Below are 15,833 nucleotides of genomic sequence, written 5' to 3'. Positions count from 1 at the left end.
ACAGTTTTTTATTAAATACAGAAATAATTGTGGTCTGTGTGTTCTCTGCCATCTTGTGGTCAGACAATGAATTGACTCCAGCAGTGTTTGTGCCGTGCCTGGATCATGCATAACTTTTGTGACTGGTTGCAAGTCTGATATTCGGAGTGACATCTAATTAACTATCACTTTTAATGAAGAAAAAATAATTATTCCTGTAGAACTCATTTAATGAAATATATTTCTCTAACTTTTAAGTAGCAACAATATTAATTGTACTTGTTGAATGATTGCAAATGCTATTGTTGGTTTTGCTGTATTTTCAGGCTGTTATTCTGACAGCTGCTTTCTTTTTCAAAGGCGAGTAAAGTTACACAAAAGAGTTTGCTGAACGCTTTATTCCTTCTCTCACTGGATATGTCCTTCTCCTTGGAGTACCCAAGCATTCATGAATCCGTTGCAGCCTATCTGGAGCAGATGAGTACTGAGAACTACAGTATTTATAAACAAGTTTCAGAAGCTGCATATTCGATTGAATGCACTTGTAGCTTTATGGTTGAAGTGCATAAGGAGGTGTGAAACTTTATTATTTAAAATATTTCCTGTAGACAAAGTTCTTTCCTCACTTCCTTTCGTCTGTTGTAAAAATTATAGTGTAGCATAGCTGAGGAAGATCCCTAAGTATGAGTATTCTGTAGGATACCAAATGTAGTCATGATGTTAATATTAGTCATGATGTTTGTGAAAAATCTTATCTGAAGTAAAAGCAAAGAAATAAACAATTGGAGATTGGAAGTAGGCATGGGGCAAAGAAGGAAGAAGCAGCAAATACTCTGCTTATTTATACAAACATATACTTGTATATACATATATATCTTTATAATACATATTTATAGATATATATTTATATAATACACCATTTATTTTATATTTATTTAAATATATAGTGTGGGTGTATGTGTGTTGTCCAGGAGTTAAATATATTGTTCAGAAAATTTTAAATCCCAAGTACTTTGGCAATTGCTGGCAATTGCAGCTTTAATAAACAGCTACTGGACTGGCTGAGATTTGTGTTTCAGTTTGTTATGAAGACAACTGCTTTATTAGTTAAGAGATTCTAGCACAGTACTGAAATATTCTTCTCCATTATCCAAACGGATAAGCAATTTTGCACAATACTGGTTCCATTGATATTAATATAAATGAGTAACATACAGCAATATAAATATAGTGCTGTCTTAAATCAGAGTTAATCTATCCTTTGTCTAGGCAGGTTCTGAGCTTTATAGAAGCAATACTTTGCTCATAAAATGCTGTTTACAATAAAGTTAACTCCATCAAATTTAAATGGCTCATGTTTAATGTATTTGGTAACCAAATATGATAAAGACATATGTACTTAAATTTTAAAAAAAATCTAACTTGCTCTTTAGTAGTGATACATTAAAAGTTTAGTAGTTAAATCTTTTATTATACTCTTCTCACATAAAATGCATATTGATTAAAAAAATAGTAATTTGAATAATGTTATAGTGTTCGTGCTGTGAAATGTTAGACATACATTATTTCTACTGAGTTTAATAGAAGTTTATTTGGATTCAGCAGGTCAAGGGCTTTCAGGTCCGAGGAATAGGTTCTAAACTGTTTTTTGTTGAAACGTATTGAATTAGTTAATTATAAACTTCTCTGTGAAAGACTTAATATTCAATTATGATAAATTCTGAAAGATTATGCAGTAATATTGGATACTTTTAATTTTACTGGTTTTGCTAGTTTCATTCTTTCTCTTCATTTTACTTCACAGGGGGACAAGAATCTTTCTGAGTTACTAGAATTGGCAGATCAGGCCTTGAGTAGTCTACCCTTCCACCTACACTTTCCCTTGCTTCAGGAATGCATTCACATATGCTCAAATATGTGAGTACACTACTATTTAAAACTCTGCTTGAGAAAATAAAATCGGTCATTTTTTTGGTGGATAAGGTTTCTCAAATAGGAGCCCAACGTGTTTATTCCCTGTATGAGCAATTATTTTCTTTTAGCCATTGAACAGTCTCTTCAAACTGATTTATGCCATTCTGTAGTGGATTTCTTGAAAACTGAATTTGAGTTGCTAAACGCTTTATGTTATATTTTATGTATGAGCTTTTATGATTTTGTATGTAAAGTTATGTGATTTATAAGGAAACAGTCTTAAACACTTTGCTTTCTTTCAGACTTCTTTAAAATCCTTTGCCCTGAGTGTATTTGTATAACTTACTTTTTTTTTACTTTCAGAAGTCGTAAAGGACTTACTTTATTGTAGATGCTTTCTATTACAATATGGCATCTCTTTTATTAAACAGCATGTTTTTATTGCTTTTTAAATTTTTCCATGGCTTTGGTTAGAGAATAAGTAACCTTATGGTGCCTGAAAAAGTTCTTTCTTGAACAACAAAAATTTAATTTTGTACTGATTCAGAACTTGGCTTTAGGGAATTTTTTCAAAGGAGACTGCATTTAAGAGCTGTCCAGTAAGTGATTTTAAATTATGAAATGTCAGAATGTTCTTCAATGTTCTAATGCTTTTAGAGTTAATTATTGTTTGATTACTGTTTCAGGCAGTAGGAAATTCAATTCACTTCATGGTAGTGAGATGGACTTTTACCTCTATAATGAAAAAATTCTAAAAGCACAGGTTTTTTCTATGATCATATATATGATCAAAGATGTCTACTGAAGCTCAAGAGAATTTTATGTTTTCAGATGAACATCAAATTTCAGGCTCTTAATTTTGATGAGAGAATTTTGAAAAACTATGGTCTTTGATTACCTACACGTTAAAAAGAATAAACATATGCAAACACAAAGATTGATACTATGATTTTGGCAAATATGTTGTGATCTCTGAACGTTTTTCTGTTTTTCAGAATGTATACCATTGCAGGAAGTTTTTTTCAGAGATTATCCTGAAATTTAACAAGAACATTTTTGTAGGCATCTCTAGGTAATGTAAAATAAATTAGTGACGTTAACTATTTTTAATTTTAGTTGGAAGTCTGCCAAGGCCAACTCATTGCTTCAGGCAGAGGGTCAGAAGTTGCTTCTCCGTCTATTGTCTCATCCTTTGTTGAATATAAAAGCTGAAGCCTATCACTGCTGTTTGGAAGTGGTTAAGGTTTGAATTAATGCTTAATTAACACTCTTGGTGGTGCCCTCACTAATGCATGTTATGGTTTTGTCATTAAAAGCATTTCTAATGCAAATTCAGTTTACCATGTTATATGCTGAAAAATCAGCATAGGCCTGGGCTTGCAGTTCACTGTTACGTTCTTGGTATTAAGTCTGCTTGGTTAGGTTAGACTTCAGGTACTGCACTTAAAAATTATGTATAAAGAACATGTAAATCCTTTTATGTACTACTCCTGTTGTTGTTTGTTGGTTTGTTTTCTTTGGGTTTTTTTTCCATGTTTTGGGGGGGTAGCAGGGGATGGATGGTGTTGTGTGTGTCTTGGGTTTTTTTATAGGGATATTTTGTTGCGGCCTTAGTTTTTTGTAATGATAGCCCAAAGGATAAAGAGCATGAACTTGCTGAAAGTATGGCTGCACTCTATGCTGGGAATGGCAATGTCATATTTATCAGGTCGTTTTAGGTATTCAGTAATATTGGCTCACAAAATAAAAATCTTTTTTGTTTTTGGATATAATACCTGATTGAAATTTTTGTTTTCTATAATGGTTATAATTTGTACTTGGTGTGCTTGTAGCACAGTTCAATAATGGACAACTATGCTGGAGCTAGTGTCTCTGAAAAAAAGAGTATATCCACTGAATGACACTTCTGTTTTTGTGATATTTTTACCAGCCTGTTTCAGGTTTTTCTTATTTTAATGTAATGCCAAAAGTTGTCTTATTTCATGTAACGCCAAGCAACACGCACGGGTTTTCTAATTTATTTTCACAATTATTCAAAATAAAACCAAAATGATTTTCTATTTCTTAGTCCTTGTGTAGTAACAGGAGTTTTCAGTCAGTGATCCAAACAGTTTGTATTTCTTCCAGGGCTGTCATGTTTAGCTTTCAGAACTAGTCTTCCAAAGCGCATGGAGAAAGTCTTTAACTGCATGACAACTTCGGGCTGTCTATAAAACAAGATGTAGTAGTGGAGACTGCCCTGAATTTTTAAACTAACAGACTTTATTTTTACTCAAGGACTGTTTAGGTATTCATAATATTGCAAAGCCTATGTCTTCAATCTGCCAGGGAGTACATTTTCTTCTACACCCTAAAGTGTTATATGAAATCTGTACATTCGGCCTTCAGGAAGATAAGAATGAGGTACTGTATTTACTAGCTGCATTTGTAGGTTGATGTGCATGCAGAGTAAGTGTTGATATTCTCCACAGTGGTCTAATGCTTACCTGAAGTTTTGACTAAATATGGTTTCTTGTATAAAGAAAAGCTATGCAAATAGTAAGGTTGTAGTCAATGGAAAGATTTTATTTTTAACAATGAATTCAGAGGAAAGATAATATTATGTGCATGGGATGCTATTAACTGTAATAAAGGCCAGTGAAAAATGAAATATGTTTTTTACTTTTTTTGTGTAATATATTCAGCCCTAGTAAAATGTACATATGATGAAAAAGTTATGTACGGTGCTTTACATTTATGGGAAACATGAACTTTTAAGTATCAAGTCTTTGTAAAAGTGCGGCAATGTCTGAAATGGTTGAGGAACAAAAAGACACTTTAAATCTTCAAGTCTTTGCTATAAAATTGTATTTCACTGCCACAAACATCTGTGTTTAAATATAGTTACCTGAGTATTATAGAAGTATTTTACAATGTTATAGAACACGACCAAATTTCCATTGGGTTCATTTATATGCATGACTGCTTAACATATGTGCACTATTTCCTAGCCTATAGAGCTAGGAAAGTAGGGAGTTGTGAGAGGAAGATAAAGTTACGTATGTTCTTCTTAACAACTCACTCACAGCTGATCTATAACATCCCTGCAGTCAGAAAGAACACTGACTAACAAATTATTTATATATTTTTAGCTTCTCTTCTGGAATGAGATTTTTTTTTTAAATTCAGTACTATGCACAGTTCCATTTAGAAGTGATTTTTTTTAGATGTGAGCATTTTAAAGAGAAAAGTAAAATATCTTTGAGAATGTGCTATATGTTTATGCTTTGTGTATAATTTATCTTTTGCAAAGACAGCATTTATTTTGTCTACTCCATTGGGTATGTTATTAAAAAGACTGACAGTTTTCTCTGTTAGTGGTTGGTCGAGCAAAAGAAATAGATTTCAATTGATACTGAATTTAAAGTATCAGAGATGGACATATTTGTAAATATGCACTCATTTGTTCTCTACCTTACAATGCATTTTTATTACACTTCCAACAAAATAGATAATATCATATCCAAGTATGTTTTTATTTATTTTACTTCTTGGCTGTATAACTGCTGCTTAAGTTTTCATAAAGCATCAGTTTAATCTTTCAGGCATGTGACAATGAGAAAAAAAATTGAGAAGAACCTTATATTTCAAGGTTAGGTTTGATATTTGCCATATGATTTTATAAAGCCAGTCTTTCTCTAAAGATAGACTAGAGTGATATTATGAAATGCTGTCCTTGTTGCCTGGGGTGAGAGGACTTTTAGCTCTTGCATAAAATGCAGAGTTTATCTGCTAAAGGTAGGTGTTCTCACACTGTATAATGAAAAGTTAATTCTGATAAGCTGGGCTTTTTTCCTCTATTCCCATTGCAGTAATAATTTTAGCTTGTAAATACTCTAATATTGTGTATCGTATAGATTATATGCTAGATACATGAATGCAGTGTAACTGCTGTATCATATAGCTTTTTTGATTTTGATAGAGAGCTTCAGATGAATTATGATACAGTTTGAAATATTTGGTAGCCTTATTAGTTTGACTCTTTGCCTCAGGAAAGTGAAGTGGCCCCATAACAGGCTTTAAGTCTCTTGTCTTCCTATATCTTCAGAAGCATATCATAGACTGGGAATAAAATGCCACAGAAAGGCAAGGTCAGGAAAGAAAAGAATAAGAGTTTCTTTTACCTGCAGGATAGAGGGACCAATAGGTGGAGAAGTTTAAGTGATGATTTATTTTATTTCAGAAAAGACAAACCAGAATTCTAAGGGGAAAATGATTGAGTGCTGTTCAGGCAGAACTATTTGTTTTCGCATGAAGGCTTTTCTAACAACTTAGTGTAGCTGACAATTTAACTGTAGCTTTCTGCAGTAACAATATTTTGTCTTTGAGACGTTTCTGTATAACATTTCCAATTAGAGCATTGACAAACTGACTTCAACACATCAGTGGTTGTATTAGTTGATTGGTTTTTTTGTTATTGAGCAGGTGAACTCTACAGCCAAGACCATTCTGATACATCTGTTGCAAGGACAGTTAATGATGGAAGTATTAACTTGGAACAAGTTTATTGAGGCCCTCTTTCCTGTCCTTCCCGTTTTACAGGTACTTTTAAGTGCTTTAATCTGAATTCGATGTATGCAATAATGTATATCACGGTAAATAACAGATAGAAGTAGCAGATGGAAAATAGATTAACAGTAGTATACATGCAGACTTGTAGCTCCTCTGTGATAATAGTTTTCTGATCAAATATACTCTCAAGAAATTGCAGTCAGGGTAAGCTATATTTTTAGTATATATAGATACTTGTTTTTTGGTGGTTTTGTTTCCAATGTTATAGAAATATCCCGTGAGCCTTAGTCTTCCTATTTCCAACGATGTGCAAATTTAATTTTCATTATTTTTACTCTCAGCTTGATCTAGAGGGAACTTTTGCCTTCTCAGTTGGATTTTCAGCCTAATTGCTCCATCTGAATTCTTTACTGTTTTTTTACTAGTACTTGAAATTTCCTTTCTGTCGTCTGCCCACAGTCTTCCAGATTAGGTATTTTGCTGCATTTGCCTGGTGTCTGTTTTTTTGCCTTATTTCTCTCTTAGCTAATAAATTCAAGTATACATTTTGTCTTCATTTTCTCCAAAAATATCACTCTTGATAACTGTACCAACTTACTTGTTTCCCTGCTATGTGTTCATTAATTGCCTGCACCTCAGTATTGCCTAAGTTGAAAAAGCAGCTTATATAACTTAACTCTGTATGCAAACTGCACAAAAATCATGGCAAAAATGGGGAGAAATTGCAAATAAGATGGGCCATGAAATAGATGGCTCAGACAGAAAAATATGCAGAGGAGATACACTGAAAACTTGAAAGTGGTGGGAGAAGGGTTATTTCAGAGCTTTCTCAACCAGTAATTATAGCTTTTTTATGTTACCTGCATAGCTATCTTATATATGATTGACATTCAAGATTAAATAGGAGGGGATTTAATATAAGCTGTAGGTTAAACATGTGAGAAATTTTTGTGAGTAGAATTTCACTCTATTCTGTAGCCTGTAGTGGCTTTGTACAATAGATACCTAAGTAGACCATACCAGAGGTTTATGTTTACTTCATGCATATAAAATACATTGTATTTTGCTCTACTTTTAAAATGTTTGCATTATCATTACTTGACATAACTGATTCCCTTTTGTCTGTTTGTGTGAGAAAACGCTTTGACGAAGATCTGAAAATAGGTAGAATTTAATGTTTTAAAATAATTTTCTTGTAGGGACTAAATTTTATTTATTGAAATGGAAACGGGACTTACAAAGCAGCACCACATTAACAGATTGAAGGGTGAAGCTTTGGGTCAGAGTACCTCTAGGCCATGTAAAGAAATCTTTATTTTTATTTGTATACAGGATCATTTATTAATTTTTAAAATTACTTTCACAGAGGAATATGAATCTGCAGAATTTGAATGTTTTCTTTAAAATTGCTGCTTTTTTTTTTATGTTGCTCCTTCCCCACCCTCCCTTAGCCCCTAAAAAGGGAATTATGTTGTCTAATTTGCTACGTTAAGTAAGCGGATTTTTATAATTTTGGAAATCTTTGTTTGTTGCTTGTTTGTCTTAGGGTTATGCTGACACTAAAGATACTTTAGGTAAATGCATTCTCTCTTTGAGTGAAACAACCTCTGACAAAGGAGAGGGTGTTCTCCCAAGAACTCCCAGACTGCAGGCTGCTCTGCGCCTTCTCTTCTCAAAAAAACAGCTGTAAGTAATGCTCTGTAGCATTTCAGCACATCTTCTAATGTTGATGACATTTCCAATTTCTCCTAAATGTTATGCTGTGTCTTGATTTGAAGGGCTGATTAATCAATACTGAGTGTGGTACTTCCAACCCATATTATAAACTAATTAATTTCTAACTATACAGCTGAAATTTTCCAGTATGAGGGCTACATATATTTATTTTAATTATTTATTCATTTAGGGTTCGTTCTGTAGCAGCCAAACATTTAGCATTTCATCTTCTGAATGAAGAAGGTGCAAGTCTGAAACGCCCACCTCTGGATGGTAATGTCCTTTCCAGCATTTCAAACTTATTTATTGTAGAAGGAGCTATGGAGCTAAAAATGAATGATAAAATGGACTCAATAATTAAGGTTAGTAAACTCTGTCTGAATTTTGCCCTTCTACCTGCCCAGTCTCTGAAGTTTCCACTTTCAGAAGGTTGCAATATTTCATACAAATTACCTTGCTTCGTAAAAAGAAATCTATTGATGTATTCTTTGTGTGCACTGAAACAGTAGTTTTCATGCTATCATTTGCAACACTAAGAAAAAATTCTTCCTTTTTTTCTTCTCTTCTCTGCAGAAAAGACTTGGGTACAGAGAACACTGGCCTGCTCTGTTTATAACAATTTCATTCTGCATGGATAGAATCTGATTTTTTTCTCATCTAGTTTTTTCCCCAAAAAATCAATTTTTACTGAAACAGGCACAAATAATCTTTAATATGAAATATTTTAAAACTGATTGCAAACTTATGTCTGTGTTTACTTAATATTGCTTCTGTTGCAAAGTGTAAAACAAATCGTGAATGAATGACTCATGGAAAAACTTGTCCCTTCTTTTTTTCTTCTTCTCATCTCCCCTCCATTCTCCTTTCTTCCTTCCCCTCAATACTTTCAAATTAACAATACGATAAGCAAATGCGAAGATGCTTGACCCTATTGCTGTTAAAAAGTCAGTCCCCTATACAGACTGAAAAGCATGTTCTAGCTTTTCTGTATAGTTTCAAGCTTTCTGTAGTCCTACATAAATTAAGCGTTATTTGTTAGAAGTCTGCAACTATGGTGCACTGGAAACTATTTGGTTTTCATATTCCACAGGCGTTATTAGAGGTTTGTTGCCAAAAGATTATAACCTAATCCATTCTTATTACATGCACGTGGGATCTAACCAAATAAATTCTAATAAGGAATTAAGATATTTTTATTTTCTACTTCCTGTTAGGAAATTTGGCTGGTTACCTTGTTTCATGATAGCATACTGGATGCAAATCTATTATTATTTTACTTTTAGGCAGAAACTGTTGAAAAGCTGTATGATATCTTGACTTCTGATGCTGTTGACCTAGTTTTACGGAAGTCTGCAGCTGAGCAGCTGGTTGTCATTTTAGAAGGTAGAATTCTTCAGAAAATTTGAATTCATGTGCTGGTCATTCGTGAGCTTGAAGTTTTGCTAGGTTGTCTGTATGCTTGTGCTAAGGGTACTCTTTGTAATTTTTGTTTTATGAATTTTGATAAAAAGGATAAATGATTGAATTTCAATGCAAGTAAGCAATCTTACCTAGAGCATTATTTCACTTGGTGCATAACTGTAGAGTTTCAAACCTTGATGTTTTTATTCTAGATACTCAAACTCTGATTCAATAATGTTTTCTTCAAGGAATTTAAATTCTAATGAGAGAATGTGAGTTCTTCACCATGGGAAGGTGAAGTCTTAGATATTAAAAATATTGTCAGAAAAATTATCACAAAAACGAAGAAGTGTATCTACTTTGTCTCATAAAATACATTTAGTTATGGCTGTAAAGGTTTTCAGATGTTTCAAAATTGAAACAAAGCATTGGATGAAATTGTGAAGGAAAAAATGGAGCTTTATCAGGACAGATTTAATATGAAGGATCACTTTTTAGTTATTAAAAAACATACAAGCCAACCCAACCAATTCAAATGAGATATCTTTTTGTTATTGTTGTTGAACATTCTTAAACCAGATACTGTAAACGGTTAAGTCAATAGAAAATACTCTCATGGGGATTAAGTAAATACCATTTTCAATTCCACATTAAACTGTTAAAGTCTTTTAAAATGTTACAAGTGAAATCCTTGTTTGACTAAAATTGAGTTGCACTGGGATTACTGTAATTCTTCAACACAAAATTCTTATGGAAAGTTATGTAAGGTATTGAAGAATCTTGTGTTCAAGAGGCTATTACAGTTAAAGTACTTTGTACAAAGTACTTTGAGAGGGCTTGCCTTGCTAGAGATCTGTACTACTGTTGATTGATAAGCAATTTTAGAAACTTGTTCTAGACAGCAAAAAAAGATGTTTAATATTAAATTTTTGCAGAACCAGTAATTCTTACTATCTTTTGCTTTTCCTACAGATACCAAAATGCATGACATTGTGAAAAAGTTGGGTGTGAAAGAAAAGATATTGGCTTACCTTAATGAATGTGTACATGTGGATGGCAAGGTAAAAGTATGGTTAGAGGTTCTTCTGCAGCATTGCACAGCACGTTTTTTCTGCACTTCAAACACTAGTCTTTGTGCATTAATGCTGCATTGAATACAAGTGTTTAATAACAATTATAATAGCAATATGTATTTAATTCTAGTTTTGATAATGCTAAGATTCTCTTAAAGAGTGAAGATTGGTTTGCCTACCTATGAGAAGAGTTAGCCAGAAAACTATGTGTATGGTGGGGTTTTGGAATGTACGAAAACTTCCCTGAAAGCTTTCTCAGTTGGGGCCAAAAAAGTATTTTAATGACCTTAAAAAAAAAAGTATTATGTTATGTATAATAGTCTCTAAACTTAAATTCTGAAGCAAATTATAATTAAAAATGAGATGTAATTGTATGGCATGTTCTTGTAAATGTGTCAGATTGAATTTCAGGTATAAATAATTTTCTGACCAATAGAAGATCACGTCGCCAGGGAGGGTCTCTTGTTGTAGTTGATGGAGCTTTCCATTTTTGTAATATGGATAATCTGATGCTTGATTGCTTCTGGAATTCAATCTTTGAAATCATTTCATGCAAGCATATTTAGACTAGATAGTGCTTAATGTAACCTCAGTGGATAAAGCTTTTTGGCTTTCTTGCATAGTACTGTTATCCCATTCCAGCAGTCCAAATCTTGAGTTAGTTTTAGAAACCATGAGAAATTTTATGTAATGACATTTTTCCCAAAAGTGTACAAGAGAAAAAAACTGCTTGATACTTAGTGGAATTCCTTTTTTTTGTCAAACTAATGAAAATTACATTCTTCTTCAGGAGTGGCAATTTCCCCCCCAGATTATCAGTATCTAAGATTATTTTATCTCTGTAGCATTAAAGAATGTCTTCTCCAGTTTATGATAGCTTGTACAGAAGTACTTTAGTAAACTGTTTTAATACAGTTGAAGCAATTGAAATATTGGGTTCCTCAGGTGTTTTACTGTGGGGGTTTTTTTAGTATCAGTTTTTTAGTATCTTCTTTAGAGAGAGAAAGTAATCCAAATGTTGTTTTGGTTTGGGTAGTGAGTAGATATTGCTCAATAATACAGAATGACAAGCATGGGAAATATATTGCCCTAAACAGATTCTTCATGGTCAAGTAAGAGTCTAGGATGAACTTTAAAATAATATTTTTAGCCCTTTATAAAGTTTAATTTAATCCAGGAAGGGTTCAGGCAACAGTTCTCTATGGCCTGTGACATTAGGACACTATCCTAAGGGAATCTAGTCCAGATTCTTGGTTCTCCCCTTGAATGATTTTTTTTTTTTTTTATTTCATCATAAAATTAATAGCAAAAAAAAAAATCAACAAAAAAATCTTACATGTTCTTAGAAAGGTGGCTACTGAGAAAAGAAAATAGAAGAAGTAGTAGAAGTAAAAAGCAGCATCAAAATAAGGCTTTATGTATAACTGTGCAAAAGATTCTTTCCATGCTAAATAAGTAGGGCTTTTGTTCATGCAGTATTAAACTAAAATGTATTTGTTGATGCTGTTGGTAAAACAAATTTTAAAGGCAGAAACTCGTAGGCAAAGTAATGATACAGTGAACGAAATACTCTCTTCTCATTCTTAGGAGCTGTGACTTTGGTTGTATTTTTGGCCATTCACTGATACTTTAACTTTTAGCAAACTTCTTTCCATTCTCATGTTCTGACAGCATGGGACCCAGAAAATTAATGTAATATAATAAAATATTGCATTTTTTAGAAAATGAATAAACTTACACAGTTGTAAATACTTGGTGGTTTTTTAAATAATTCAGCTCACATATATCTTTGTTAAAATTATATAACTTGAAAGCAAGTGTTGTAATTCTGTTATGAAGCCAAAGACCAATAAAATTACCATCAATTAATAATAAAATGAATCAAAAAGTAAATAAATATTTTTTAATGAATATGCAGTTGTCATCTGGCTGAAATGTGCTTGTCTAAGGAAGTTCTAGGCTTCTCTTTTACAAGTGATGTAATATATTGCTTAATAGTGTGAGAGTTCATGTTAAGCACATCATAATAAATTATACTGATAGTTATCTTTATTTAATCTTTTTCTCTGTTCCTGCAGCTTATGGAATCCATAGTGTTACCATGTCTGACACTCCTACGCAAAATTGTGTCTGTTGACCCAGTTGTTCGCCTGTCCTTAGCACAGCAGCCTTCTTTACTGCTTTTGCTATTCAGAGGTAAAGACTGTATTTCCACTGTAATACCCAGTTAGATGTTTAACCAAATACCTTCTTAAGAACTTTGATTCTTCTTCTCAATCTGAAGAACTTCAGATTCTGCTACTTAAGAGATAAACCATCGTGTGCTCGTTTTACCCATGTTGTGGCATGTGTTGAAGAGATTGGCAGGAAACTATGGAAAGCAGTTGCTTTTAACTAGTGTCTATGTATTATTAGGTGTCAATGTTTTTCTAATGCATTTATAATTATCTTTATTTTATTCAGTTTCCCTGATACTCCAAAGTGATCGTGCTGTTTTAACTGAAACTGCAATATTGCTTTGTCTTCTGTTGTTTGATGAAGTAGCAAGAACAGAAACATGGTATGAAAATCCACTTATTTAATAGCATATTTTCTAGATAAATTTGAAGGTTTTAATAGAAATAAATTTTTATATGTCTTCAGACAAGTTGTGCTCCAAACTTTTATAGATCCAAAATTGCATATTTGTAGTCCAAATTGTTTCAATACTTGGGTTACATGCTCTATAGGCCTACATGGCATATTTTTGCACTATGAATACCTCAGTGTTAAGTTTATTTTTCAAAAAACCTTGATTGGTCTGTAGTCCATCTTTTCCATGAATAGAAACTATGCAAATAAAATAGCTATTTGTAGACAGGTTTTTTAAACTTAATTAGAATTCTCCTATTTACTTTGGCTTTTAAGTGTAGCAGTTGTCTTTAAAGCATCAGACCTCAACTTATGATATTTTATTATTTGAAAGTTGTGTATGCATGAAAAAATATGCTTTTAGCATATTTCACATACATGAAATATACTGAAAATACTTATAATGTGTGGTTTTTCTCTAACAAAAAACGAAACAAGTATGTGGGGTTTTTAATGTACAGTATATCTGCAATAAGTATGCCATATTTAAGACCTATCTAAGTATCTTAAGATTTAAGAACTATCTTAATATTGCATAATCATGAAGAAATACTGTTTATTAATACACATTATTCATCAATGGGTTATTAAAGATCTAGCTAAAGGGAGAAATACATCTATATCCAAATAATAAGGAAATAATGTGTGTAGCATTAGGAGAAAATCAAATCTTAAAATAGGGCATAATGACTATGACTTAATCTCTTGCAGGGCTGATGGCATAGCCAGTAATTATACTGAGGTACCTGCCTTCAGTTTACCTGTTGCTGTTGTTAGAAGGTATGTGTGGGTAGTGACTAGTTGGTTGGTTGGTTGGTCCATTGGTTTTGATTGCTTTACAGTTTCCTGCTGATTTCCATTTGCTGTCCTTCCTGAACTATGGAAGTGGCAGAATGAGGGGAAACATTGATTTAATATCAAATCAGCATTTTGATGATGATGAAATCAGCATTTTTAAATAGGGAGTTTTTTCTCCATGTCTTTTTTGTCTGTAAATGAGTTTCGGAAGCTTTATTTGCAAACTTACAAACTGGTTGTAATGGAACATTTAATTTAAAAATGAGCAAGCAAGAAAAACTCTCACCAACCACTTTCAAAAATTGTTACTGTTATTTGTGTATTTTTAGGTATCATCTGCCAGTCAGGATCACTGCTCATCATGTAGTTAGCCCTAATACTGTTGTGGTACCATTGTCTTCTGAGTGCTTGACTATGAAACCTGTGTCAGATATGCTTAAGACAGCCTGGAATCTGTCATGGTACCATGGGATTGAAAACCTACTGCAGCTGATAAATTATGAGAAGGAAGCAGAAACGTGAGCCATTTTATCTTTCATTTTAAGTCCCAATAGATCTCAATTAAAATAACATTCCATCAAGTTTAGATAGGTTTTCAACTTCAAACAGCAGTTCAAGCTGTTACTTGTTTGAGAATGCTGTCATTTAAATGTAAAGGATCACATCCCAAGAGGATGAAGGTATGTTGTCACAGCTAATGTTTTACCTCAATTGTGTTTATACATAGAGTCTAGAGCTTGATCTAGCTTTTATTGATGGTCAGGCTAAATTCAACCAGCTTTAAATGGGCTCTGTGGCTGTTTTTCTTTGTAGTCATTGTGGTTTCTTAGGGAACTGACTCCTTTTTCCTACTATGTAGACCCCAACTATAAAGTTGCATGACTTTTTCTTTATTTTCTTGAAGGTTTAAATTTTAAGTAAATATTCTTCTTAATGGTAATGCTAAGACTTAGTATTTAGGTTCTGTTTTTCCAAAGAACTCAAAACACCTCATGATTTACATGTGATGGTGTTGTTTTTGGTTTTAATTTTTTGTTTGCTTTGGTTTTTTTGAAGGGTTAATGAAGAAAGAATTGGCTAACTAAAACAAAGTTTCAAGTCAATTTCTGTTTTGTCTTCTCAATTAAGCAGGAAAGGGAAGAAGTCAACGCTCTCTGAAACAGATTGTAGAGACACTGGCTGTTAATAATCTTTCTCTATGCCTTTTCAGATTTTTAGATTCTCTGAAACTTTCCTCAGAAGACATTCTTATATTGAAAATAACTCACACAAACTATGGACTGCAGGATTGTCTTAGTTTGATCATTCAGGCAGCATCCCACAGTGATGTTAGGACGGCTCTCACTAGGCTTAGCTTCTATGTCTTGAATGACAGACTTGCATTAAAATGCAGTTCTGGGCCTTTTGGAACCACTTTGAAGAGCTTTGATTGGCAGAAAGCAATGAACAGGTAAGCATATTGACTACAAGAATCCATTAAAGATTGTTATACTAAAATGGTAAAATTTCTACTTTTCATATTTTAAGTTAAGGGAATTGATTGTCAATGCATCTCTGATTCTGAGATATAGATACAGATATAGATATAGGCTGACAGGAGCCGTAGGCAGTTCAACAAGGGGAGGTGCAGAGTCCTGCACTTGGGGAGAAACAAGCCCATGCCCCTGTATATCCTGGGATTCACCAAGCTGGGAAAGCAACTGCAGAAAAGGATCTGTGGGTCCTGGTGGACACCAAGGTGGAAATGAGCCAGCAGTTTGTCCTTGCAGT

General features: G+C 33.1%; 1 protein-coding gene across 5 annotated transcripts in view; it reads left to right on the top strand.

Moving 5' to 3' along the window:
* The window catches only part of RTTN (rotatin), a 79,543-nt gene that overhangs the window by 17,017 nt on the left and 46,693 nt on the right, over nt 1-15,833 (top strand). For all 5 annotated transcript variants that reach the window (XM_042032455.1, XM_042032447.1, XM_042032436.1 and 2 more), the window contains 14 exons: nt 340-552; nt 1,784-1,896; nt 3,010-3,136; nt 4,171-4,296; nt 6,358-6,474; nt 7,991-8,130; nt 8,351-8,522; nt 9,444-9,543; nt 10,534-10,622; nt 12,713-12,830; nt 13,098-13,194; nt 13,977-14,045; nt 14,393-14,581; nt 15,274-15,513. In XM_042032455.1, the coding sequence (XP_041888389.1) occupies nt 340-552; nt 1,784-1,896; nt 3,010-3,136; nt 4,171-4,296; nt 6,358-6,474; nt 7,991-8,130; nt 8,351-8,522; nt 9,444-9,543; nt 10,534-10,622; nt 12,713-12,830; nt 13,098-13,194; nt 13,977-14,045; nt 14,393-14,581; nt 15,274-15,513 (1,910 nt within the window). The remainder of the gene's footprint in view (nt 1-339; nt 553-1,783; nt 1,897-3,009; nt 3,137-4,170; nt 4,297-6,357; nt 6,475-7,990; nt 8,131-8,350; nt 8,523-9,443; nt 9,544-10,533; nt 10,623-12,712; nt 12,831-13,097; nt 13,195-13,976; nt 14,046-14,392; nt 14,582-15,273; nt 15,514-15,833) is intronic.

Source organism: Corvus kubaryi, unplaced genomic scaffold (assembly GCF_017639235.1).
Source record: "Corvus kubaryi isolate FWS band 111438036 unplaced genomic scaffold, C.kubaryi_AGA036_p1.0 132, whole genome shotgun sequence".
Classification (NCBI taxonomy): domain Eukaryota; kingdom Metazoa; phylum Chordata; class Aves; order Passeriformes; family Corvidae; genus Corvus; species Corvus kubaryi.
This window is presented reverse-complemented; position numbering and strand designations above follow the sequence as displayed.